At 43.6% G+C, this 27,861-nt stretch overlaps 1 protein-coding gene and 1 pseudogene across 2 annotated transcripts; both read right to left on the bottom strand.

The window, feature by feature from the left end:
* Positions 1-13,149: 13,149 nt before the first annotated feature.
* LOC120677287 lies at positions 13,150-14,233 on the bottom strand (annotated as a pseudogene).
* Positions 14,234-15,581: 1,348 nt separating this feature from the next.
* On the bottom strand, positions 15,582-27,077 carry LOC120678407 (ADP-ribosylation factor GTPase-activating protein AGD3-like). 2 transcript variants are annotated; one of them, XM_039959588.1, is made up of 19 exons: positions 26,608-27,077; positions 25,090-25,166; positions 24,898-24,998; positions 24,520-24,590; positions 24,191-24,253; positions 24,057-24,101; positions 23,642-23,707; positions 23,510-23,557; positions 23,323-23,418; positions 23,200-23,241; positions 20,624-20,839; positions 20,408-20,539; positions 20,068-20,289; positions 19,902-19,988; positions 19,489-19,824; positions 18,879-19,021; positions 18,696-18,789; positions 16,331-16,827; positions 15,582-16,135 (listed from the first exon to the last, which is right to left on the bottom strand). In XM_039959588.1, exons 1-19 carry the CDS (start codon positions 26,650-26,652, stop codon positions 16,021-16,023), a joined length of 2,496 nt encoding a protein of 831 aa, XP_039815522.1. In that variant the 5' UTR covers positions 26,653-27,077; the 3' UTR covers positions 15,582-16,020. The 2 variants fall into 2 exon arrangements, with proteins under 2 accessions (XP_039815522.1, XP_039815521.1); XM_039959587.1 differs by lacking the exon at positions 26,608-27,077 and adding an exon at positions 25,293-25,419.
* Between the last annotated feature and the right edge of the window lie 784 nt (positions 27,078-27,861).

Here is a 27,861-nt window from a genome sequence, read left to right on the forward strand (position 1 = left end):
TGCTAAACACCGAAGGTGTTACAGCCTACCCCCCTTAAAAAGAATCTCGTCCCGAGATTCAGATAAGCAAGCTAAGTGCGGAAAGGGGGTGTACCTTCGGTTGAACTTAGAAAACCGGGGAAATTTTGATTTAGATAGTTTTCCGTTTCCCAAGTAGCTTCCTCTTCAGTATGATGGCTCCACTAGATTTTATACATTTTAACCACTTTTCTTCTAGTACCCCTTTCTTTCTGATCGAGAATCTTGATAGGATACTCGACATAAGAGAGATCCGGTTCCACCAATATTTCTATTTGTTCAATGATTTTGGTGGGAACTCGGACACATTTCTTGAGTCCAGAGACATGGAAAACATTATGTACCGCTGCAAGTCGAGGAGGAAGTCGCACTCTATAGGCCACGGGTCCACAAATTTCAGTGATTTCATAAGGGCCAACATATCGGGGAGCTAATTTGCCCTTTACTCCGAATCTCTGCACACCCTTGGTTGGTGAGACTCGAAGGTAGACATGATCACCGACTTCAAATTGCAAAGGCTCTCTCCTTTTATCAAAATAACTCTTTTGTCTAGACTGGGCGGCTTTTAGATTCTCTTGTATTACTCTCACTTTTTCTTCTGCCTCTGCTACAAGATCGGGTCCGAATACCATTCGTTCTCCGATTTGCGACCAGCTCAAAGGGGTACGACACCGTCGATCATACAAGGCCTCAAATGGTGCCATTTTCAAACTCTCTTGGTAACTATTATTGTATGAGAACTCCGCTAGAGCTAGGCATTTGTCTCAACTCTTGTCATAATGAATGACACAAGCTCTCAACATGTCCTCTAGGATTTGGTTTACCCTCTCAGTTTATCCATCAGTTTGGGGGTGATAAGCTGAGCTTCTAATCAATTTGGTCCCAAGAGATGCTTGCAACTATTCCCAAAAGCGTGCAACAAACTGTGTACCACATTTAGAAATGATTGTCTTGGGTACACCATGCAGGAAAATGATGCGATCGAGATAGATCTCAGCATACTTCTTGGCAGTGTAAGTAGTATGTACCGGAATGAAATGTGCCGTCTTGGTGAGTCTATCCACGATAACCCAAATGGAATCGTGCTTCTGGGATGTGTTTGGCAATCCCACAATGAAATCCATACTTATGTCTTCCCATTTCCATGATGGGATAGGCAACGGTTGAAGTAAACCGGCTACTTTCAAGTGGCTGGCTTTTACTCTCTGACAGGTATCACATTCTGAGACATATTTAGCAATTTCCCTTTTTATCCTAGTCCACCAGAAATTTTGCCTAAGATCTTGGTACATCTTGGTACTGCCCGGGTGAATAGAAAATTTGGAAAGATGTGCTTCATCGAGAATTTGCTTCCGAAGATCATGATTTTTCGGAACAACTAGACGACTTTCAAACCATAGGACTCCGTTATGGTCTTGACGAAAACACTTATATTTCCTTTCTCCTTGAGAGAGTTTTTGTTTAATGATCACAACACCTTTATCATGTAATTGGGCCATAATGATTTGGTCATGAAGAGTTGGTTCAACTGAGATGTGATTTAAAGTGCCTTGGGGAATCATTTCCAACTGGAGCTTCCTCATCTCATGACAGAGGGTTTCAGTATAGGATTCCACGGATAGGCAATGGCAATGAGCTTTGCAACTTAGTGCATCTGCTACAACATTAGCCTTGCCTGGGTGATAGTGCACCTCAAGATCATAATCTTTGATTAATTCTAGCCACCGTCTTTGTCTCATATTTAGGTCAGCTTGAGTGAAGATATATTTGAGACTTTTGTGATCGGTGTAGATATTGCAATGAGTACCCATAAGATAATGCCTCCATATCTTTAAGTCATGAATGACAGCTGCTAACTCGAGGTCATGAGTAGGATAATTCTGCTCATGGGGTCGAAGAGCTCGTGAAGCATAAGCAATAACTCTATTGTCTTGCATGAGCACACAACCAAGACCAGTACCCGACGCGTCACAATACACGTCAAAGGACTTGGTATTATCAGGTTGAGCTAAGACAGGTGCTGTAGTCAACTGCTCCCTTAGGGTGTGGAAAGCCTTTTCACATTTTTCATCCCACACAAATTTTACTCCTTTCTTCAACAGTTCAGTCATCGGCTTAGCAATTTTGGAGAAATCCGGAATGAATCGGCGATAATATCCAGCTAAACCAAGAAAACTGTGAATCTGATGAACGGAGGTAGGAGGTTTCCAGTCCATCACCTCTTGCACTTTGCTAGGATCCACAGCTATGCCTTCGCTGGAAATAGTGTGGCCCAAGAATTTCACACTACCTAGCTAGAATTCACACTTGGAAAATTTAGCATAGAACTGATGGTCCCGAAGATGTTAGAGAACAATGCGCAGGTGCTTAGCATGGTCTTCCTCATTCTTGGAATAAATAAGGATGTCATCAATGAAAACCACGACGAACTTGTCAAGCTCAGGCATGAATACCGAGTTCATGAGATACATGAAATATGTAGGAGCATTTGTGAGACTAAAAGACATGACCAAGTATTCATATAGTCCATATCGTGTGGAGAAGGCGGTCTTAGGAATATCACATGGGTGAATCTTGATCTGATGATAGCCAGAGCGAAGATCAATCTTTGAGAAGATTTTAGCACCAGCCAACTGATCAAAGAGAACATCAATGCGGGGAAGTGGATATTTGTTTTTGATTGTCACCGCATTGAGAGGTCGGTAGTCCACACACAACCTCAAACTATCATCCTTTTTCTTTACAAAGAGGGCTGGACAACCCCAAGATGATGCACTAGGGCGTATGAAACCTTTGTCTAGAAGTTCTTGAAGTTGAGTTTTTAATTCGGCCAACTCCTTAGGTGGCATTCTATAAGGTCTCTTTGAGATGGGGGCAGTGCCTAGCTGTAATTCAATAATGAATTCAATCTCCCTATCTAGTGGCATTCCTGGTAAGTCATCCGGAAAAACATCGGCATATTCACATACCACTGGGATGTCTTCTAAGTTTGATTTACAAATGGCAAATGCACAAGAATTAATGCACTGTTGGAAGGGTAAATAAAGAGTAGTGGCTCCTTGGATCGGGGAATTGATTTCAACGGCTCGGGAAGGAATGTCCAAAGCCACTCCATGCCGAGTCATCCAATCCATCCCCAATATTATATCTAGGCCTTCTAGTGCCAACAGGATCAGATCGGTTTTGATGACTTTACTACCCAGTTTGATCGGAACATTTCTTATGATTTGATTTGAAGCAATCTTCCCACCCGGTGTGGATATCATATAGGACCCTTTCGTGTGACAGAAATCCAAACCCACTTTTGCACCAAATTTTGCATTAATGAAACTATGGGATGCACTGGAATCAAATAGTATAACTACAGGCTTGTTGTGGATAGAAAATGTACCCGTCATCACTGGTGCACCCTCAGGAAGTTCAGCAAGAGTGGTGAAATTGATGCGCCCTTGCCCGACCTGAATAGTATGCTTTCTGCCCTTGTTCTTGTTGTTCTAATTAGAGCCTTGGCCCTGGTTTTGTCACTTGGGTTGCGGGCCCTCATGGGCGAAATGAGTTGAGCTCCCACAATTGAAGCAACGATTTCCATCACTTGGACGGGCGGGCTGTAGAGCATTTGGCCTTGGGCCAGTTAACTGAGGAACAGGGAAACATGCAATGCCCTGCTGCAGCGGAGGTCTGATAACCCAACGCCCTTGCTGAGGGGCTTTCTGAGGAACCTGGGGTGCAACATTCTACACTATGCGATACCTCTGTGGCAAAGCACTAGAGGGTCCAGCTGGCGCTTTCCTCTTTTTCTCAGCACGGTGAGCCATGATACAGTCCTCTTGAGTGAGTGCTAGATTAACCAGCTCATTGTATGTGTCGACCTTAATGGGGTTTAGACCTTCCTTGAGCTTGGTATTTAAGCCTCTACGAAAATGATCACGCTTCTTAGCATCTGTGTCAGCATGATAGCCCGCGTACTGACAGAGATTGTTGAAAGCTTGGGCATATTGGAGAATCGTACGAGTCCCTTGAGTAAGAGCCAGGAACTCATTCAGCTTCCTTTCCATGAGTCCTTCTGGAATATGGTGACCCTTGAATGCAGTCTTGAATTCATCCCAAGTGACAATGTGATCAGCCGGAAGCATGCCAAGATAGTTATCCCACCAAAGACGCGCCGAACCGCGAAGCTATTACGCAGCAAAGCGAGCCTTGTTTTGCTCTGAGCATGGCACCAGAAGTAGTGAAAACTTGGACTCGATTGTGTGAATCCAAGCATCCGCATCCAGCGGCTCTTCTGTCTTGTTGAACAGAGGGGGCTGGGTTGCGAAGAATTCCGGGTAACCAGCAGCTTGAGGTTGATGAACATTGTGCCCACCCCGCTGCTGCTATTGTTGCTGTCCCTGGACGAGTTGACGGAGTAGCTCGGTTTGGGCGGCCAGATATTCCGCGAAGTTGGATGGCGGTGGTGGTGGCTGTTGCGATCCGCTACCATTCGCGTTCCCAAAACCATCAGGGTTCCACGTGTTGCTCCCACCATCTGGAACGGCAAATTTTTTTCATTAGTATGGTGATATACGACTTCACCAATGTACAGAAGGGTAAGTGCGGAAAAGTAGAACTGAATGAGTATGATAACAACAGGGACAGCAACGCTGTTCGTTACAAGAAAATCCATAACTTGCACTCTGTTCATCAAAATGTGCCCAAATTTTGACAGCAGATAGATAATTTAAAATATTACAACTTTGATATTCAACTCCAAAGCTAAATCGATAGTTAAGATGGTCGGAAAAATGCAATTTTTGCCTCTCTGTCCAGTCTGTTTTTCAGCAGGCCGAGGTACAATGTTCGGGCCATAACTGTTGGCACACAAGTCTAGTGATGCTGAAATTTTGTGAGCACCTAGGTAATGAAATTATCGACAACTTTGGTATTCAACACACAGCCCAGAAATGCAAGGAAACATGGATAAAAATTTAGACAAGTTTCTGCAGTGATAGATTCAACTGCAAGCAAACCATTACAACCATCCATCAAGTTCTTAGCCAAGGCCTAAGCGATTAAAGTATTTTTACATCTGAGTGGCACTCATTACAAAAGCAAGGTATTCAACTCTTAGTTAGCCTATTACATCACTGTCCAAAAGTTAGGCTACCCTATCGAGGAGTATGCGCAAAAGACTACTTAAGACAACATCTAAAAGTCGTCGAGGTTGTTGAATGACGACTCGCTCCTCACTAGTGAGTGAGCTCCCTGAAGTGGTGGCATGGGCACTCCAGACGTAGTGTCAAGTCCTGAGATACCCTGAACCTCCTGGGGCTCCTCCTCCATGGCCTCTGGCTGGGCCTGCTAAGCCTCTAACACCTCGATGTGATCCAAAGCATTATCTAGCTGAACCTGTTGGGCAGTGAACTGCTGCTCCAGAAGTGCAAAGTCAGCATCCCTCTCATCCAAGAGAGCGTCACGCTCCTCAACTTGACCCTCAAGTTGGCCAATATGGGCATCAAGATCCGTGATCTGCTCGTTCTTAGCATTCAACATCTCATGGCTAGTCTGTGCAGAACCAATGATCTGGGCCATGGCTTTGGCCAGTAAGGTCTGCAAGCGGTAGAGTGCATTCATGCACTTCACCGTCATAGAGATAGTCTCTGCAGCTCGGTTCTGCTGAAGGTACCCAGTGTGTCCGACCCGACTAAGCCAGTTAGGGTCATTGGGCTGCTCTGGTGGGAAGAGGCCAATAGGGGCTAGTGTGACAGCTGCATAATTTTTTTCGCAAAACTTGTTGAGCGCTCTCATGGCTGCAAGTTCCCAAGTGTCAACCAGACGGTATCCAACTACCTCCAGCTCAAAGGAAGCCCAGTGAGCTGGAAAAGGGTGGGGAGCATGAGTCATGCGTACGAGACAGCGCGCAACTCCCATCTCATGGAACTCCTCGCCCACATAGCGCGGGGGACTGGGATATCCGGCATCGCGCATCACTTCCCAAAGAATGGAGGGGAAACCCTGCAGTGTGTGCACTCGGAGTGTGCACGCCCGTACTCATCAAACACCAGGAGAGCAGGGGCAGCCATCTGTACAAAAGATGTGCACAAGTGAGTGATGTTTAAAAACAGATTCTGGGTAGTGCACGAAAACAAGTATAACTAAAAGAATTGTGCTCCAAAAATTCTCAAATTTTACCAGAACACTCCTAAGGTCTTTGTGCACAACTTTGCTAGTCCACCCAAGAGCTAGATCAGAGTCTAAGATAGTCTTATCCTTAAGTTTCTAGTGACTGTACACCCAGAAATTCCCAGCAGACAGAGAGCTAGTAATGGGTGTGTCAAGAACAATCTGTTTGGTAAAAAATTATCAATTTTTTACAAAATCTTTATGTGTCAGTTTGCTACAAGTTTTGTGTTGATCATTTTTGCAGAAACCTTCTCCATGATGGGCTAAAAATTCGTGCAATAGAAGTGCTCAAAACTGTCAGAAAACAGTGATTTGAAAGTTTCTACTGTAACTCACTGTATACTTGTCTAAAAATTCTCAAATTTAAACAGCAGATAGTATACAAGTTTTGGAGTAAAATTCTCCACTGGAACTTCTACAGATAAGGTCATCTCCTAGGTCAAATAAATCCATCTCCCGGATATAGCAGAAAACGACAGATTTCTAGATAGACCTTAATCGAGAGAAAATGAACCGTGCTCATGTGCAAACCTTAATATTCCCGACTAACTCACATCCATTTTCCTTGGCTTTCAGTTTATGATCATGATGCATGCACGACCTATTCGTCCTCACAAGGAAAACAATTGCCAAATAGCGTTGGACTTACGGGGTTAGCACCGGTGGCATGGCACAATTGTATATATCAAGCCGAGTTCTAACCGTTCTTAACTTACGTAATCGTGGTTAGTGTACCTGCAAAAAATTGACAAATATATATTCATTGAACCTTTCATGCCAGCACTCATGAAAGCGTTCCCATACATTACCACTCACTATAGAAGCGGCATCCATGCGTCCAACACTGCATGGACAGCGCTCATACGCTATCGAGGTGACGTATTCATAGTTTCTTTTACTCCCAATATAATCGACCGATGGTCGGTATATTGGCAGCAGCTCAAGTAGGCCACTGCTTGAGCGCAGCGTTCGGTTCGCATCACCGACGGGAAGGTCAGACTCCCTTAGCTGACTGAGTATACTTTACTCCTAATATAGCCAACTAATTGTTGGTATATTGGCAGCACCTCAAGTAAGCCACTGCTTGAGGACAGCGTTCGGCTCGCATCACCGGCGAGAAGGTCAAGCTCACTCAGGTGCGTCGTTACATAATGTAAAGTACTGAATTTAAAGTACAGAAAGAAATGTACTGGAAGTCAGTCATAAATAAACCATAAGTTAGATAGCCACCTAGTAACTCCCATAATTTTTCCCTAGGGCTTTACGTACTATGCACGATCCTTAGCGAACCAATGTATTTTCCAAACGCGATTGTGTGGCTAAGTTTTAAGGAAAACCTTTGAAATCTTGTCGCACTCTCAGGTGTGCGCTTTGTTCGGCTCTGATACCAGCTGTGACAGAACCGCCCGAATTAATCCGGCTCAAGTGCGCTAACCATAATCAGAAAGGTAATCCCGGCTAACACGCACTTCAAACGGAGTAATTCGACAGTCCAGTCGGGTAGAGTCCCGATAAAACCACCTAAGCTGCATTCGAAACCCAAAGCTTACATGCAACTCACACGAAGGTGAGTCCAGAGAGTACAACATTTCACAAATTCTTACATCACAGTCTTAACTTAAATATTACAAACCGAGTTCGAAATCTTAGAAAGGTACTTGAAAGTCAAACTTAAAGTAGTTCAGAGTTCAGTTGCGGCGGAAATGAAGTGAGTTCTAAATGACGATACAGGATGTCACGATGAAGCTCATACATGACATCACTCATTATTATCACCAACGGCCTGAGTCGTGTCCCACTCCACCGACCAACCAGGAGGCAGAGTACACGGCCAAGTCAAACTAGCAATCATGTCCTCAAAAGTATCACCTGAAACAAAATGAGCCACAAGCAAGGCTGAGTATACTAATACTCAGCAAGGCTTACCCGACTAGGATATACTTAGCCCTCTAACTAGACATGCAAGGCTTTTTGGCTGGAGGGGTTTGTTTTTTTTTTTGCCGAAAAGCCACAAAGAGTAAGTCATTATTATCATATTTTAGCTTTCAAATTCTAGTTCAACTAACCATTCTACATTAGCATCTATCCAATAGCATACATGGTGGAAACAATTATCTTTCATCATCCAACAAGATTCATCATCATACCTTCCACTTGTTACTCTATGTGGCAAAAGGGTTAAGCAGTCCCAATATCCGTGAGAGGCGGACGATTCGAATCGAATTTGTTAACCTTGCAAGGCAGACCTAAACACACGTCATGTGCTTACTCCCAGAGTCACACGTGCAACATTTCCCCTTTCTTTCCGGGTTGTGGATCAGGGTCACCGTCCTCGACTACAGAGTACGACGACTCTGCACCCGCATGTGCGCGCATGAGAAACGACGATCAAAAGAGGGTGAAAGTAAAGTCCACTTGCCGGGCCAATCAGGTACTTATGCTTACCGATTACCATATTTCTCGGCATGTGGTTAGTACGTTCAAACACTTAACCGCCACTACCACACACTGCGTCCTTATCAAATTTCACTAAACAGACGGGGCCTCACAAGTACCACAGCCCCGCCCGTAGACCTTATAGTTGCAGCATGTAGTAAACATCCAACTCCTATAATTCTCGCGAGTGACAGGAAATCACTCGACTTCTACCGAACCATTAGCATAGCCAACTAGCGACCTACACATACTAGTGTTCAAGCATAGGTACCTAGGATCATGCAACTAAGTTTCCAATCAACTCCTGTAAACTTAAATGCACAAGTAAAAAGGAATAACAATAAGTTGCATAAATTTAAAATAGACGGGACATGCTCCGGGGCTTGCCTTCCTGAGCGTAGCTAGCCTTGGGCTCTTCCGACACTTGGTTCGGGTCTTCAGTGGCTTCAGTTAGATTCACTTGAGCTTCACGCTGCTCACTCTCGGACTCCGGCACCAGCTCGTACGTACCGTCAGCGAGAGTAGTCGTATCTATATGAAATGCTCATGCATGAGTTGCATTGATGGTAAAAGATATATAACTATTTACAACACCACTCAAGTTATAACTATGGAATGACCTTACTATCGTTACATGGGCATTCATTAATTGAGTAGTTATTAAATTTCACTAAACTCATTAAGCAAGTAGGAGTTGTAATCTTAGAATTGCCATTTTTCAAAAGTGAGCATGGGTTAAATAAAACTGCTACTAGGGATAAATTCTAAAGGTGAAATTTTTATGCAAAGCACACTACGTGAGTACAACTTTCTGTCAAATTTTCAGCCATTTTCATCAAGTATATTAATTATCAAAACTAGCGTAAACTGCTACTACTAGAAACAAAAATAAATTGTACAGGTCAAACCATGAAATTACTGGTAATGAAACTTTTACTTAACGTTTCTTACCTAAATATGAGATCGGTGTAAAATTTTCACATTTACTTAAGCATCACACAGGTCATGAAAAATAGAACAATGTACAACTGAAGTATAGAAAACTAATTTCTACAGGTAGTTCTACTAAGTTTCAGAGGTTCATATTTTTCCAGAAATATTCAGTACAAAAATACCAGATCTGGTAAAAATATCAGATTTTTATAGATAGAGAAACTATTTTTCATGATTTAATGTATTTGTCACTACCCAAAATCATTTAGCACAGTTAGGCTTAACTAAAAATTCTCAAACTTTTTCTACAGCAATTAGAGACCAAAGTAAAGTTACTATAAACGTTTGAACTCATGAAACATACCAGAACAACTTGTATAAATAAAATTATTTAACCTAGGCATAAATCAAGATCTATTAAAACCTAGAGCTAGATATCTCCTATGGTCATGAAATTTTTACACAGAGCCATAATATTTGGTAATACAACACTGTCAAAAAATCAGAACCATAACATGCATATAACTTGAGATACAATAAAAGCTACCTATTCTTTGTATTTTAAATAAATCCAAAACTAATGAGCAAAAGAAAAAGTGCATGTAATAAAAGTTGTAGATCTAGTCACACGGATTCCAGAAAATTTAAGTTTACATTTTTACGATTTTTATGTGATTTATTATTGATTTTACAAGTTTGCTGTTTTTGAAAACAAAAGAAAATGAAAACAAAATCTTGCATCTAGGCCCCTGGAATGATTTGGGGGCTTACAAATATACCCCTAGCCGGAGTTGGAACAGAGGAGGCGGCGGGCGGCCGGGGAAGAGGCACGAGGGTGGCGAGTGCTACCCGTTGGGGTGCTTGGCGCGGGCTGGGTTGGCCCGAGGCGAGCCCTCCGCGGAGCAGGAGCTCCGGCGACGGCGGATGGCGGCGGCGGCGGTGGTCCGGTGGGTCTGGACGGCGGCGAGCTGGCTGAGAAGCTTCACCGAGGCACGAGGAAGGTGGCTAGGGGATCCGTTGGGGGCGAGGTGGGGTGGAGGAGGGGGTTCCGCGGCGGGCTATGGAGGGTCGGCGGCCATGGCGGCGGCGGCGGCGGTGGTGCACTGGCGGTCCTAGGCGATGGGGATTGGGTCAGCAAGGACCAGGAGGCCGAGGGGGAGCGGTTTGGGGCGTCGGTTTTGGTGGGGGACGGGCGGACTGAGGAGGTCGACGGTGAGCTGGCAGCGATGTTAATGGCGTGCGGCGTTCTGTCCGTGCGCGAGCAGGGGTCTGTGCCCTGTTATAGCGAGCCAAGGGAGGGGATGGAGCTACTGGAGGGCTGGGGGTGTCAGCGGCGCGCGGCATTGAAGGTCGGCCGCGGGCAGCGGCTCGGGCAGGCGCGTGCGCCATGGCGTGCTCGTTTGTCGCCACGGCGGCGTCGCGGAGCACCATCGAAGCCGAGCAGGGGCGCAGCGAGGAGGAGGCGTGCTGCAGCGATGATGGGATGGGAGGGAAGGTCAGCGGGGCGTGCAGCCTACTCATGGCCGGGCAGTACTCGCCGGGACGGCGCAGCGAGCTGCGGCAGGCCTAGCGCCGCTAGCTCTGCCGTAGGCAGGGAAAACAGAGGAGGGAGAGAGAAGAAAGAGAGAGAGGAGGGTCAACCGAGTTTGACTCAAAATAATTCAAATTTTTGTATTGAAACTCGAAAAACGGTGAACATCAAAGTTGTAGGAAATTCAACGATTTACAATTTTCGTGTTGGGCAAAATTTCATTCGAGTTATGGTTTAAAAATTATTTTGAATTTCCAAAAACCGTGATTCGAATGACTTATCATTTCATGTGCAAAATTTTATTTTCTCCCCTAGATTCCAACTAGTCATTTGTTAATTAAGATAAGGGAAAGGTCCCTTCTCAATTTCATAGGCACGAGTGGATTGATTTGAAAATTAAAGTAATGTATATGTCACTGCACGCGTACACTTGCACATATGCATATATACATATACGTATATGAAAAGCCTGATGTAATTAACTTGGTCCTTAAATGTTAATTGCGTGTTTAAAATAGTGCTAAACACCGGAGGTGTTACAGATATCTCATCCCGTGACTTTAGGGATCGGTTCCCAGGAACCTATCCGCGATTACCTTGATCGGGAGGTAATCCTAAGCGCATTGGGCTCGGCCTTGGGCCTACAATGCTTATAAATAAAAGGGGGTCAACCCCAGGGTTAGTAACCTAATCATTTCCACCATCCACCAATCAATCAGAGCACTGGAAGGCTCAGAAGCGCGAGCACCACCTCCGGGGCAGTGCCGGTGGCGTCCTGAAGGTCGCCGCTACACCGCCAGGACGCTCAAGGAGCGCCTGCGCTACATCTCCGACGCCATCAACACCGTTGATGTCGTCACGTCTACACCAACTTCCAGCGACGCCATGGACACCACTACTGCTGGTATAAGACCGAATCTAATCTATTCCGCATTAGTTAATGTACTAGAGATGATCTACTGTTGGATTAGTGATCTTGGTTAAGTCAGTGCTAAGTTTCTGTTAGATTTAATCCTAACAGTCTCAAGTCTTTGAGCTCCTCGATAGCAAAGCCATCTCCAGTGTCCACAATAAATGATGTCAATGTGAAGAGGTTGTGTAGCAGACTAAGCTTTGGAGGCATCCGCTCCAAGTTAATACATCCCAACAGATACATATGGGTGAGCTGCGTCATATTTTTCATGTCTTCCGGTAAAAATAGTAGACTACAACAATTATTGAGCCTCAATGATTGCAAGTTGTACAACATACAAATTGAATTTGGCAATCTAACAGTTACTGATTCAGAAAGATCAAGGTATCTTAAATGTGTCGTATTTATGAGCCTATGAATAACATTTGCGTCGTATAGGCAACATATCGCTCTTACTGATGTCAGATTTAACTCCTTAAGATCTGTGTGCTTTGATTTTTGAGCTAATAAAGTTCGGAGAGATAGCGAGCCTTTCATTAATCCTGTGATTTCATCCGATTCATCCAATGGGAACTGCATGTGATGTACATTGTTTACTGAAGCTTTATGCTGAATCAATTCTTCTGCAAAAGCACACTCATATGTGATATCCTTTGCTAAGTCATGCATTAAATCATGCATTTTACATCTAATTTCCTTGTACGAATAAATACTATATATATCAATTATCTTGACATTCACGTCTTGGATAAATGACCTCCACAACAACTCATTGAAAACAAATTCACCTTTCTCTGCCAAACCTGTTGATTCCTCAGCATGAATAAAATTGTTCGCCATCCACAGTTGGATCAACCTATCCTTATCCATCTCATAGTCCTTAGGGAAAACTGCACAGAAGGCAAAGCACTGCTTCATTTCAGATGTCAAGTGCATGTAGCTCAGTTTTAGAATGGACAGTACTTCATTGTTGCCACCCCTATTGCTTTCAGCAATAGCCTCCCATTCCTTGATTCGATGTTTTGAACTCATCAACCCTCCCATTGTCTTCAAAGCAAGAGGTAGCCCCTTGCACTTGTTGATAAGTTTGCCGACTGTTGTGAACTCTTCTTGCTCTTCCACTCCCTTACTAAATGCTTTCTTTGAGAACAACTCCCATGAATCATCTTCACTGAGGCATGCAAGCTCATATGGTGGAAGAGTGCCCATTATAGAGGCAACCTGCCAGCTTCGACTTGTGACAACTATCATGCTTTCCGACCCACCAATAGAAAAACACAGTAGTGGCTTCAGATTGTCCTGCCACTTGACCTGGTCTTCATTCCACACATCGTCAAGAACTAATAGAAACCTTTTGCGGCCAATGACTTCCTGCAGTCTCTTTCGAAGCAGCTCCATGGTGTCAGGCAACATCTTCCATTTGTAGCAAGCTCAATAACGGACCTCACAACAGTAGTAGCTTTGAAGTTTTCAGACATGCAGTGCCACATCATCAAATCAAAGTGCTTCTGAACTTTGCAGTCATTGTACACCATCTTTGCTAGTGTGGTCTTGCCCAAACCTCCCATTCCAATGATGGGCAACACCTGCACGCTCTGCTGATCCTTCTGGCCCAGTAACAGCTTCACCACCACCGCCTTGTCATCGTCTCTTCCAAAGATTTCCGCAGATTCGTCTAGTGTAGAGTGCGTCTGCCGATTCAGAGGTTGTGGCGCCTCTGGCTCGCGCTGCAGCAGAGACCAAAGTTCTGCATATCCTTCACCAGCTTGTCGATCTTGCCCAGCACGTTCTTGAGGTCCCTGCTCGCTTTATGACGGAACACGAGTCGATTCCTAGAGCTGAAGAAATCCAGTACCTTGCCGGTGGTAGATCGAAGGTTCTGGGCCTCGCGGCGCAGTGCCTCGTACTGGAAGTCATCGAGGACGTCGTCGGCCTGGTACGCGGCGGCCTTGAGCTCCCTCATCCACCCCTTGACGGCGCGGCCGGCCTCAGTCTCCGCCTCCGCCTTCGCCTCGGCGTCGGCCAGCAGGGACTGCACGTACAACAGCTTGAGCTCCAGGTCGCGGCGGTGGTCGTCGACGCCCCACATGGCGGTGACCTTCTGGACGAGCGCGTCGGCGGCCTTGCCGAGCACGCCGCGCACCACGGGGAGGAGCAGCATCTCAGCCATGGGCGGCGCCCTTGCCGCGATGGATTTCACTTCTCTGCCGGCCGCGTGCGCGCCGTCCGCCGGGGGAAGCGAGAGAGAGGTCGAGGCTTCAATCGGGTGCTGGGCTGCTTGTAACGACCCGCTCAGCATAACGGCTAAGATGTACTCTGCACATTGAGTAAACCACACCTGCTAAATAATTCTTTTGCGTTTTTGTTCTCGTTTCGCGCAAAAGGTTCGAACCGGAGTTACTAGCTTCCCAAGGACCGGCTATTTAAGCTGGTTCGGCTCCCTCACCGTTTCCAATTTGGGACTAAGGAGGCTGTGCCGCGGCACTTCAGTAACCCGCGCGGCCCAGTCGGCCCGTGGGCCGTGACAATCTTCCCCCGTTAGGATTCGACGTCCCCGTCTAACCCGCGCGGCCCAATCGGCCCGTGGGCCGTGACAATCTCCCCCGTTAGGATTCGACGTCCCCGTCGAACCAGCTTACCCATATGAGACAAAAGAGTAGGATCTCCTCTCTTGACCACGTCTCATACATCTAGTGCTAACGATCTCATGTGTCACGTTTGTGGGTTCACTGCCAGCAGCCCATGTGTGTGTCCGTCCACTCATGCCGATGGCATCCGTGTCCCCACACGCACAACGTGTTCATGTACGCGCACTTCTGCCCGTACGTAGCGTGAAACCGCGAGAGTATGGCTCTAATACCCCTGTAACGACCCGGCCCGGGATAACGGCTAAGATCTACTCTGCACGTTGAGTAAACCACACCTGCTAAATAACTCTCTTGCGCTTTCGTCCTCGCTTCGCGCAAAAAGTTCGAACCGGAGTTACTAGCTTCCTAGGGACCGGCTATTTAAGCTGGTTCGGCTCCCTTACCGTTTCCAGTTTAGGACTAAGAAGGCTGTGCGGCAAGCCGTGCGCTACAATAACCCGCGCGGCCAGTCGGCCCGTGGGCCGTGACACTGCTGGTGCTAGGTAGTGGGCTTTTAAAAAAAACTAGTGAGTTTTTTAAAAAAAAAAACTAGTGGGCTATTTAAAAAACTAATGAGCCTTTCAATCAATAAAGAAAACGGCGGGAAAAGAAGGTAGTGCGCGTGACGTTTCGTGTCTGACCTACTACTACCCTTCAGTAGCAGTTGGCCGCAATGATCCACCTAAATTCAGTAAACAGTAAACCTTAAGTCTGCCAGTGCCATGTGAGAAAAACGTAAGAAATCAAAAATTAAACTGCCAAACTTCTTAGGGATTATGCAGTTTTTCTTTCAGTCCTTTTGTTCTTTGCAATGTATTCTTGTTGAACATTTAAATCTTCATGTTCTTTGCAATGTATTCTTGTTGAACATTTGTAGGTGGACCTTTGTAAGGGTAGAATGTGCGAGCCCTCATGAGTATTTGTACTGTGTTTTAACAAAAAAAAAACTCTATGAAAGGATCCCTCAGAAAACAATGCAATCTACTTTGATTGAGCGAGGCACAACTGCCTTGTATGTCCACACCATAGATCACAATGGCACATCTCGATATGTACAATCATCTTTCATCAGAAGGGCAGCTACTTCATGAAGAAAGATGACCAACTCCATTTACAGGCTTACTACTATACATCATCTGCAAACAAAACCAAATCGCTTGCCAGATGATTAAATAAGGACCACTGATTCTAACGAAGAAAAAATGGATAAAAATGAAGAACAACAATAGGCACGCCATGTTGAGGAAGCTCCATCCAGAACGACATATACATAAACTGCTTTCATGCCACAAACTTTGGATTATCTGCAAGACAAGCTGGGAGCGGGCGGAACTGGAGCCATGTTAGCTGAGTCGACCACACCAAGAGGGGGGCTTTGATTTTCTGAAGGTGTGATTGCAAGATTATCTACTATGGTCCTCTAACAAAATAAGAATATCTTCATCGCTTGTTCCACCATCAATTGCATACTGTAATGCTGTTCTACCATCTCGATCCATGGCTTGTGAATCGGCCCCTCTGCATAGAAACAAAACACAGAAATGAGATGTGTATTTGCATTTTTGCTGCTTTCCAGGATCATTCCCAGTCACCAAGCAAAACAGAGCTCTGATGATATATAGTGTCATACTAGCAGTGATTCACATAAGCCCTTTTGACAAAGCAAACATCCAGTGCAAGATCAAATTCCTGAGTTATCAGATTCTTGCATACCTGGAGAGGAGAAGCTTGGCATGCTGATGTCTTCCTTTCAAAATGCAGTGATGAAGGGGTGTTCGACCCTTTGAATCAGTCATATTTACACTAGAGCCATACTGCAATAGTAATTCAACCATCCCAACATCTGCAACACGGCATGCAAGATGAAGCAAGGAGAAACCTTCACAACTGTCCTCCATGTCATCTGTGCGTGAACTTGTGCTAGCAGGGGAAAGGGACTCTCTTGGAGAAATCTTGTCATGAGAATTGCAATCGAAAAATCTAGGACTTCCATCAGGTGTCAAAGCTGGTTGCTCTAATTGAAGTGCTTTTCCAAGAGTCAAACATGAACTAGAATGCATATCTCCCCAAACAAAATTTACGTTCGCACGTGATCTCACAATGAGACTGTATGCAGCTTTCTTGTCATTCGCAGCTACACTATTCCACATCTGCTGAGCTAGGTGACTCTCATCCATGCTATGGTTCCGTATGAATTCTTTGTCTACATACTGGAACATTCACACCATAAAAGAAAAAAGGTCAGCTTACCGCATTGGGATATATGATCCTAAGTATATGTTCGAATTGAAGATCTTCAAATAGGCCTATAATATACACATGAAACCATGAGATAAAGCTATACAGATCCGGTTCATGCAGTATGATTTTCTGATGGTTTCATGGGCATGCAATCAATTGATTGTTGATGACCAATTGGCTAGTGCCGAAAGAAACTTGTTATGAAAGTTCAAGCATCTTGCCAAGAATGCATCCTCCCTCTGTCACAGGCTCACAGCTAAGTGCTGAGGCATAAAAAAAACATTATTGCAAGCTAGTTTTGAGACAAGCTAACTTTTATCTAGAGATGGCAATGGACACAAACCTGCTGGGTTTAGCCATTCCAAATCTGTGTCCATGAAAACAACCTAAACCTATTAAAAAACCCATACCCATGATGGGCATAAAATGTTGCCCAAACCCGAGCCCGTCAGGTTGACGGGTACTCATGGGTCGCCCGTGCTCAACATCAGCCCTACATAGTTGCACCTCTACCATGTTGGCAGCTTGTTAATGGCCATACATGTTCTTTGCATCATGAAACCATGTTCAATTTAAGCATCCAACAGAGGCAAGTTTAACATAATGAGTAACAAGTTCATAGTTAAAAAATACATAATGAGCAACAAGTTCATAGTTAACCACAGGAAGTATTGAAGGGAATAAAACTACAAGTAATGAGTTCAAAACTTCAAGTGACCACAGTATCATCAAGTATCAAGTACACAAAATAAAATGACAGTAAGCGCTAGGTTGGACTGGGTTTAAAAAACACATGGGTTTACAGTTCGGGCACTATAGGAATGAACCTGTGCCCCTAAACTTGGGTCAGGAGATTAACCCATGCCTATACCCTAATAGGGTAAAAAACCCATCAGGTTTCGGGTACCCATTGCATTCTCTACTTTCATCGTCTCGCAATGCTGATCATAATATTAATAAATATGAAATCTGTCGAAGTTAGAGTAGTTTGACTGAACACATTCTTGAATGACACTTGTTTTTTGACTGACAAGAGTACTGATCAAGATACCCACAAAGATAATGCAGTGAGTACATCAGTGTTAGTTGTTTGCAGGTCGAACCTTATTTTTTTCTCTTTTTATCATTAATTTTGACTCTTCACATCATCACAAAGAATAAATTATGCAGTTCATGAATAGCATTTATAATAAGATATCCGTGATGTGGATCAAAATTTATGAGGAAAAAGAAGGTGCTGTATATAAGTCAATAAAACTAAATAAAACCATCCTATCAACTCTAAGCTATATATAGGGGCATGTTGTCTCTACAAAAGTCTAAGTTAGCCTCAATATTAACACCCTTGATTCATCTTTATGAGGTCTGGAATCTGCTGCTAAGATCATGGAACAGGTTCTTGCGGAAAACAGTTATAAAAACAAACACACTAAAAAACATGTGTAGTAGATCATCAGGATCAGGTGAAATTTTATTATCACAAGTGGCGATGTAAGCAAAGAATTTCGTATGGTTCACAAATATTTGTGCAATGGAAACTAATTTATATGATCTGGGTGAAACAGAACATTTAAAAGAAATGAACATGTGGATGCTGCTAAAGCCTTCTTATATGGAAAGGACTTAGATCAATAAAGGTAGTCCAGAACTAGCAGCACAACCTAATTGGTAATGCCCATATCTAGACTAGAGTTCTCTATGTAGTAAACCATAAGGAGTCATAAGTTCATAACAATCATTCTTAGCATTGGGATCCTTTGAGACAACTTGGTTTAGACATCCCATCCATTTGCTAAAGAAGAAAGGAATACATGCAGTTGAAAAATGTGGTGACTACCTTGGCATGAATAAACTTCTCTTTGGCAGAGAAAGCATCTTTGTGTTTAGGCTTTCTAACAGAGAGGTAATGTGATGAGTCCGATCCATCAGCACTGCAAAAGAAAACAAGGTCGAAAGTTTGTTACTTGAGAACAGTAGAGAAGACAGCGAATACTTTACAAAGAACCTACAATAATATCACCTTAAATTATCATCAGGACGACCATTATTCGATGAAGGTAACATCTCTTCCCAAATATTGTTGACAAACATGTTGCCTAATGACTGAAAGAGATTGATTACAGATGGCTCCCAAACTCTGACATCAAGTGTCAGAGATCTTACCTGAAATGAGATGCATGTATTTTAGTTACTATTCTGCATCAAAATAAATCCATACCTATCCTAAAATAGCAAGGGAAAAATGATACTCAGCTATAAGAAGTTTGGAAGTAATAGTTTCGGGTTTCAGGTTTATATTAGAAATACAGAGAACAATTTATTTGCGCGTATGGGCACCTAACATATGCGCATAGGAGAATTTTCATTTTGATAGAGAAGTTTTAATGCTCCTTTCTAAGTAAAAGTACAATCATGTCCATCTCTAAATAGCGAAAAGTGTGTCACATCTGTAGATGTGATAGCACCAATGCACCAGAGCCCTAAATTAGGTGATGTCATGCTCAAACTGAAACAACTTGTAGACTTCAAAGACTAAATGCATCCAGCAATCAATCTATATGCATGACCCATCAAGATAAACAGGCATTTTTATTTAAAAAAAATTATAACAGATATAGATTTGCAGTTACCTTTGATATATGGACTCCAAGATTTCTGTGCACCCCAGAACACTCTATGCAAAGAAGGGCGCCAAGGTTTAGAGATGCCCAATCAGGTTCTGAAGCACCACAGTCAGCACACATATTATTGCCGTCGACTTTCCTAAGCAAGTCAATTGGTTTTTCAGGTTTCATGTTGGTTCTGTGATGATGTGTGCCTCTAACATCATGCTGCCCATTTGCAGAATACTTCTCCAGTATTAAATCATCGATTGTGGAAGGTTCAAATTCCACTGAACTAGTAAAGGAGCTACTCTCACTGGTACTCCTGTCATGGCCACTGCCCTTAGGGCTTAACAACAAAAACTGAATCGGAACAGCGGAGTATTGGTAAACTGAATTCAATAAATCAACAATCAAAACCAAGATTCTTCATTACTGACCTGTTCTGGGGATTGGGAGGTCAGCAGGGAGGCAATAACACCAGTTATTTTTTCAATCCAATCCATCTGATCTATTGCACTCTCTGCCTGTTTAAATGTGTTCATTAAGTATAAAAGACTTAATTACATTCACTAAGGCAGTCTTCTCCATAATTTTATGCTATACCTGCAGTGTGTAGACCTTTGTAGGTGAAATAATTCTGAAGCAGAACCTCAGATCTGATTGCTCTGCATCAACTTTAATTGTTGATGTCAACAAATTTACAGTATGCCGTGCAACAGACTTATCATCATGTATAATACCATGGTAATGAGAAGAGAACAATCTGCTCAACAACCCAGAACCATGTTCAGGGGGGTTAACGCCTCTTTGGATGGAACAACCACCCTATAAGATCAAATGCAAATGGTTGGGAAGAGGATAGGACTGGATATATATCATGCATGCATAAAAATATCATGCCAACTTAATTATTTCAACGCCAAATGTTACGATGGAGACTTACAGGTGGCCTAGTAATTTGTTTGCGATAGTAGTACAACATTCCTCGACTATCAAGTACAAAGAACCTTCTTTTCCAGTCAGCTCTCAAGTTTGATGATCTCTTTGAAAGGTAACCTTGACGAATGGTCTGAACCTGGAATAGTAAATCACGATGCTAACTTTCTTTCTTTTTAAAATTGCCATACTTGCTTTCCCCCAGTGGATCAGAATGTCTTACCTTGCCTTTTGAGGCTGTCTGCATCACTGCCTCAATCATTTTATGTGAACTTCTACCAATTGTCTGTATTCCATCACCATTGTAACAATCGCTCAAACCATTTACAGAAGACCGACTTTCCCGGTCTATCTGCCTTTTGTACTCATGCATCCTCTCCACAAGAGAAGCTTGTTCCTTGTTTGCCCTTTCTCTTGATTGCTGAGCATAAGCAAGGACCTGCAGAAGAATTCAGAAACAGGTTGAAGGGGGGGGAAAATCTGTCATCATCATATTATAAGTCGTTTAAGTAGAACCAACATTGTTGAAGAAACAATTAAAATTGTGCTCATCTTAATGAAAGAAAGCCTAACTAAACAAATATCTGTTACAATGAAATTCACGGACAGCGCAGCAGCATAATAAACTTTTGGTTATAAACAACAACAACAACATAGCCTTTTTTTCCCAAGCAAGTTGGGGTAGACTAGAGATGAAACCCGAAAGAAATAAGTTCAAGGTTCAGGTACATTGATAGCTAGTCTCCAAGCGCTCCTATCCAAAGCTATCTCTTTAGAAATATTCCAATCCTTAAGGTCTCTCTTAACCGACTCATCCCACGTCAGTTTAGGTCTACCTCTACCCCTCTTTACATTATCGACCCGCTCAAGAACCCCATTACACACCGGCGCCTCAGGAGGCCTTCGTTGGACATGTCCAAACCATCTCAGCCAATGTTGGGTAAGTTTCTCCTCAATTGGTGCCACCCCGACCCTATCCCGAATAACTTCGTTCCGGACTCTATCCCTCCTTGTGTGCCCGCAAAACCACCGCAACATCCGCATCTCTGCTACACTCAGTTGCTGGACATGTCGCCTTTTTGTAGGCCAGCATTCAGCACCGTATAACATCGCCGGACGAATTGCTGTCCTATAGAATTTGTCTTTTAGCTTTTGTGGCACCCTCTTATCACAAAGGATGCCAGAAGCTTGCCGCCATTTCAACCAGCCAGCTGAAATTCTATGCCTAACATCTTCATCAATGTCGCCATCCTTTTGTAGCACCGATCCTAAATACCGAAAAGTATCCTTCTGGACCACCACTTGCCCATCTAAACTAACGTCTCCCCCCTCATGCCTAGTCGCACTGAAATCGCACATCATGTACTCGGTCTTGGTCCTACTGAGTCTGAACCCTTTCGACTCTAACGTGCGTCTCCACAGCTCTAACTTCCTATTAACCCCTGCCCTACTCTCGTCAACTAGCACCACATCATCAGCAAATAAATAAGGGCTCAATGCTGACCCCTGGTGTAGGCCTATGTTAATAGAAAAGTCAGTGGTGTTGCCATCACATGTCCCGACAAACGTCGTCGCATCCTTGTACATATCCTTAATGAGGGTAATGTACTTAGTTGGGACTTTGTGCTTCTCCAAGGCCCACCACATGACATTTCTCGGTACTTTGTCATAAGCCTTCTCAAGGTCAATGAAGACCATGTGCAAGTCCTTATTCTGCTCCCTATATCTCTCCATCAATTGTCGTATTAAGAAAATCGCCTCCATGGTTGACCTTCCAGGCATGAATCCAAATTGGTTTTGGGTCACACTTGTCACTCTTCTTAGGCGATGCTCGATAACCCTCTCCCAAAGCTTCATCGTATGGCTCATCAGCTTAATCCCACGGTAGTTAGTACAATTTTGAACATCGCCCTTGTTTTTGAAGATAGGTAATAATATACTTCTCCTCCATTCTTCGGGCATCTTGTTTGACCGAAAAATAAGATTAAAAAGCTTAGTTAACCATACTATTGCTCTATCTCCTAGGCATCTCCACACCTCAATGGGGATACCATCAGGGCCCATCGCTTTACCTAGTAATACTAGTAAATAACTATGATAAATGTGAAATGGAAAAGCAACGTTGACTTTAAGAGTTGTCAATCAAGTAGGGTGTAATCAGTAAGCCCTTAGATAACAAATTCCCTGTTAGCATGGCTGGTTGGCAAGGTAAAAGTTTTGGCTCTAATGGCAGTAACATAACAAGGAGATTCAACATAAAGAGAGAGTTAATCAATGGGGTAAGCACCAGTCAACCTTCTATAGAATATATTTTACACAAAAATCAATAGAGCCTGTTCTTATAAAAAAAAATTATCCATGTAACTATTCCTTATAGGAAGTGGTGATGACTTAGATCCAATATTTTTGATCGCCTAAATTTGTTTTCACATAAAGAACAACATCAGTGTATAGAAGTGACTGCAGAGGTGCAGACAGCAATTTTCTTCTTAATATATTAATGCGCAGCCCTCCTGCGCGTTCGAGAAAAAGGTGCAGAAAGCAATGAAGAACTGGACCCATGTGAAGGTCACGGTACTTTGTGTGGAACACAATGACAATGAATGGCAGATCAGACTCAGAACTTCTTGGCATACAAGACAACTAGTAAACAAGTCAAGTCGTAACTGATGACTTGAAACAGAAATATTGGGGCGCAATATTTACATGTTAGAGCTATGCAACTACTGGAATAAAGCATTCAAATGCAGAACAAGCTAACAATACTATAATATACAAGGGAAATGTTTCAACAGTTACCTGATTAATATATGGCTCCATTTGATGCAATAATTCATATCCCTGATGAACAGAAATTATAGGATTAATCTCATTTCGTGCATAACATAGCTACACCATAAGGTAAAATATACAATGCGGTACTTGTTTGAAATATCGAAGATGTGAGTCCATCGTAGCACTAACAGCCTCCAAAAATTCAAATCTCTTCTTTGATTCAATGTGGGAAAGTGATGTGACCTGACAGATTGACATAGATATGGCAGACAATGGCATGATAAGCACAGAGTGAGAAACTAAGGAGAAAAATAAGGGGCAATGAAGCCTGTACCAGGTTGAAACGAGCTTGCTCAAATGAAGATCTAGCACTGTGGAGCTCCTGGATATTAACAGATGCAAGTTAGTTAGTAGTTAGTTAGGAGGAGGCAACTGCCTCAAATGTTGAACAAGAAAGATCTTTTACATCCTCAATCGCAGTTGTTATGTCCGGCCTTGTGCCTTTCTTCAATGATAGGTACTTCTCACGAATCTATAACCAAAATAGCCAGTTCACAAGTTAATAGTATACTCTCACTAAAAAATTGAAATGAAATAACATTGCAATTATGCAACAAAGCAAGTATTGCGGATAAATTATGAAAGAACAGCATATCAGCGAAAAAGATGAAAACACCTAGCTTACAACGATTCTCAACTGCAATCAGATAACTCATAATCAATTGCCAAACAGACATCACAGAAATCGTATATACGTCATTGCCCAGATGAAACACACAAAATATTCATGCGTGAGGAAAGAAGAAAGTCGTTGCCTTAATTTATGACACAAAAATAATGAATAAATTACAAACACTAAACAGTATAATAAGATAACTTGCCTGGTCATATACGAGGCTAGCCTTGTCAAAACGCTTATGAGCATCCTGAAAATGTATTAAACAGAAAATTTGTGTCATTCAATTATCCTCAAAGTGATTTCACGATTTTGTGTTAATAGCAAAAAAACTAGTACCTTCACATCATGCAAATCAATATCCACAAAATTCAGCAATCTGTCATTCAACATGTGCTCAACCTGCCACAAAACAGAATCAGAAATTAGACCACCTAAATTAATAAAAGTTCGATATACCATGAAATGAGATAAGCTGGATTTTCAACAAAGGAACATCGAATATCATAGGACTTTGTAGTTGCAACATGAAATGATACAAGGGAGACCAAGTTATTACATGAAAAGTGTACAGAGAAAGGAATGAGAAACTTAAAGTAGCACGATAATTCAACGCCATTAATATCGTCTGGTATGTATAATGACATTCTAAATAAGACATGCACTACCTGGGAGCGCAGGACTTCCTTGTATGTCCCAATTTCTCTCAAGGCAATTGTAAATTTGTTCATGACAGGTCCTGGAAAGGAGATAAACATTCAGTATGATTAGTAGAGGAACTGACAACACTAAGCTCCACTCTACTCTTATGTGGGGAATGTAGGGAAAAACAAGTAAAACAAGTCAGTTCCAAAACAAAGGAACTCAAATAAAAGAACGGTGAAAAATGCTGAAGAATAAGTCATTATTTTTTTCCATGCACCAGGACATGGTTTCCACAACAACTATGCAATATGAAAGAATAATAAAAATAAGTTCTATGTCACACGTAGGTAAGTTTGTAAATGCTATTGCAATAATCAGGAGAAAAGGATAACATGACTAACCACCAAAAGCAACACTAATTGGATCATTGTGGCCTCCTCCAAATATTTCAAGTGAGCTTGCAAATGCAATGTCTCCATCATATGCTTCCCCTAGTCCTTCACTGAAACAAAAAAAGGCATAAAGTAGGGGAGTCAGCTCAAACATACTTCCCTGTAAGATAATACATTAATGGGCTTGGAATGATCACTTACGTATACTTGCGGCAACCTTTATGGAATTTCAAACATCTCTCTCTCAGCAATTCAGCACTCTCCTCAAGTGACTGTATCTGTTTTCAGGATGACAAAAAGGTACATACAGTTATTCACAATCAGAGGAGGCAAGGTTTCATCCATGAATACAACCAGTATTAATGATTTGGAATTGAATGTAAAATACATAATTTCTTTCTTACAAAAATGCCTGCTAAATTGGATAGCATTAAGGAATCTCTTTGAAGAAGCAATTTTTCGCACTGTTCAGCAACATATTTCAAACTCAAAACCTTACATGAGCCCATTCACAGAAGGGAAGACCTATTATTTCATTTGAAAAAACATCAAAGTGAATAAGATGCAAATATATGACACTATATTATAGAAAATTAGAAATAGTTTCATCTAAAGAAACAGAAGCTCAACCAACAAAACCACCGTGTCTAGTTCCCCAAAGATTGACAAGGGAAGTGGTTACGCACCAATGTGGACTGATACAGATATCAAAAAGACAAAAAGATTCTAGTTGCCTAGGTCCCCATTGAATGTGCATTACTCTCGAAAGAAGCGCATTTGTTATTGTGAAGAATTCACATCAAATTTGAACCAACTCCTGAAATTAGATTAAGCTGTCTATATCTCATTGTGTCAAGTGTTAACAAAAGCTCACATTCTGTGTCAAAATAAAAGACATCATACTAAAAGACAAAGATGCACTTACACTCGCAGCACTATGCACGATTGGTACCTGATGTCGCTTATTAAAAAAAATCAGAAAATGTTCTTTTTTCTCTCTAGAAATCAAACCGATTGTGAACCGCTCATTTTTGGTGCCCTGGAAAATCCACACGATCATTCCGAAGAGAAACCGACGCAAACGCAAACCTGACAAAGTGACAATTCAACAAGATGCTACAATGCAGAACTGCAGAAGCGCAGATGGGCACATCACACGGGCGCTCGGTGTAAAAACAAGAGCATACGACAATCCATGGACGAACAATAAAACAAACCACAGCCTACAACGCTTGACCTGCCGATCCGTGGAAGCCAAATCACAAGGAAGGAATTAAGCGCTCCACGTGCACTCTCAAAGGAAAAATTAAATAAAAATGGGGGAGACTCCGGGCACGCACGGCGCACCAACAATCCTGGGAGGAGAATCGGCAGTAACTTAACAGCTTCTCCCCGCAATCCAGCAGCGGCCATGTGCGGCGGCGCCAACGACGCGCCCCCAAAGGAAAAAAAATGAAATAAAATAAAAGTTGGCCGGAGACACGCGAGCAGAAAGCTGTTCGGCTGATCCAATTTCAGCTTGTCTTGACTTTCTCGGCTTATCTCCTCTCATATAATACTATTCATTCTAACACCCGAACAGCCGAGCCCGGCGCCCGCCACGACAAAATGCAGGGGAGCCGCTACGATTACGATACGAATCCAGGCAAAGGTGGGGCGCCCCGGGCCCCGCGAGCCTGGGAACCGAGATCCGCCGGGGTCGTGCGCCCCCTTTCTCACCTGCGTCCGGAACATGGGCGAGTCATCGAGCTTGGCGAAATACATGGCTGCCCCCGCCGCCGCCGCCGCCGCAATCACCGCCGCGCTGCCGCCGTGCCTCTACCTCCCCATCCGCAGCGCCCGCGTCGCCGCCTCAAGCCCCGCACCTCGGGGGCCCAACCTCGCCGCCGCCTGTGGCTTGCTCCGACCAGCACCGCCGGGACCTCGAGCCCGCCGCCGCGCGCAGGTAGGAGGGTAGGTAGGGGGAGGAGGACGTGCGGTTGGCGCCGTGTTCCCGGGGAATGGCGGCGATCTGGGCGGGCGGGGGGGAATTGGTCGGGTGGCTCGGCGAGAAGGGAGGAGTGGAGCGAGGTGGTGGGATGCTGAAAATAACGGTGCGCCCTCTGTCTCCCTCCCTCCCACGCTCCTGCTTTCTCTCTCTTCGGGGGAGGGAAGGGAGGAGAGAGAAAGAGAGGAGGTGGCCGGGCCATGGCAACTGGTCCGCCGCGCCAGTTTAATTAGTCGTTGGTCCTCGCTAATTAACCAGGATAATTACGTGCTGCTACTAATTAGCTTTCGTTTTCAGGGTTATCGTGTGGGCCCAGAATGCAGAGAGGCACAATTGCAGAGTGCAGAGACTATTGTATAGTGTAGCACTTTTTATTTTTCTTTTTTAGTTTGTGCACGTCACCATTTTTTTCCCTGTATAAATACAAGGACGACGGAGCCGGCCGGAAAACATTATTTTTTGCGAGAAATTTCTTTAGCGATCTTAATTATGTTGTAGGTAGCCATGTCAGGGAGGGCTAAGCATGGTAGGCCAGTAGCAGCATGACCATGGATAATTGATAAAGCCCGGTTGGTAATCTGCCAATTCGTCGCTGCGTTAGGCGTTGACGATCCTTGTCTTGTGTCCGAAGCGGCTCAAGGGTCGTGTTCCCGCGCGCCATCCGTCTTCAGAATCTCTTCTTGCCAACGAAAGCGCTGGGCCCGGCCAGGACGGACACGCACAAGCACAAACTGTGCTACCGATGCGTCCTGATGGTTGATGGAGATGTCAAACCGGCGGCTTGAATACTACTGCTAGGAGTAGTAGGATTTAGGGCTCATTTGGATTGCTACTAAAATTTTGACACGTCAAAATTGGCTAGCTAAATGTTGGGCAAAAAAAACTTATCCACATTTTGGTAGAGTAAATGTGAGAGATGGACAAATTTTGGTACCCAGCGAAATAGTGGCCGCAGTAGCAATCCAAGTAGGCTCTTAGTTCTTCGT

The sequence above is a fragment of the Panicum virgatum genome, chromosome 6N, assembly GCF_016808335.1.
Source record: "Panicum virgatum strain AP13 chromosome 6N, P.virgatum_v5, whole genome shotgun sequence".
Taxonomy (NCBI): domain Eukaryota; kingdom Viridiplantae; phylum Streptophyta; class Magnoliopsida; order Poales; family Poaceae; genus Panicum; species Panicum virgatum.

What these genes read in the sequence shown, in the direction of transcription:
- LOC120678407 (XM_039959587.1), bottom strand. Translation starts at nt 25,397, where the DNA reads ATGGGCTCATGTAAGGTTTTGAGTTTGAAATATGTTGCTGAACAGTGC. An exon ending in CCAATTTAGCAGGCATTTTT is followed by an intron (nt 25,167 to 25,292) that starts GTAAGAAAGAAA and finishes TCCTGAAAACAG; the next exon opens with ATACAGTCACTTGAGGAGAG. An exon ending in ATCTTCGATATTTCAAACAA is followed by an intron (nt 23,242 to 23,322) that starts GTACCGCATTGT and finishes TCTGTTCATCAG; the next exon opens with GGATATGAATTATTGCATCA.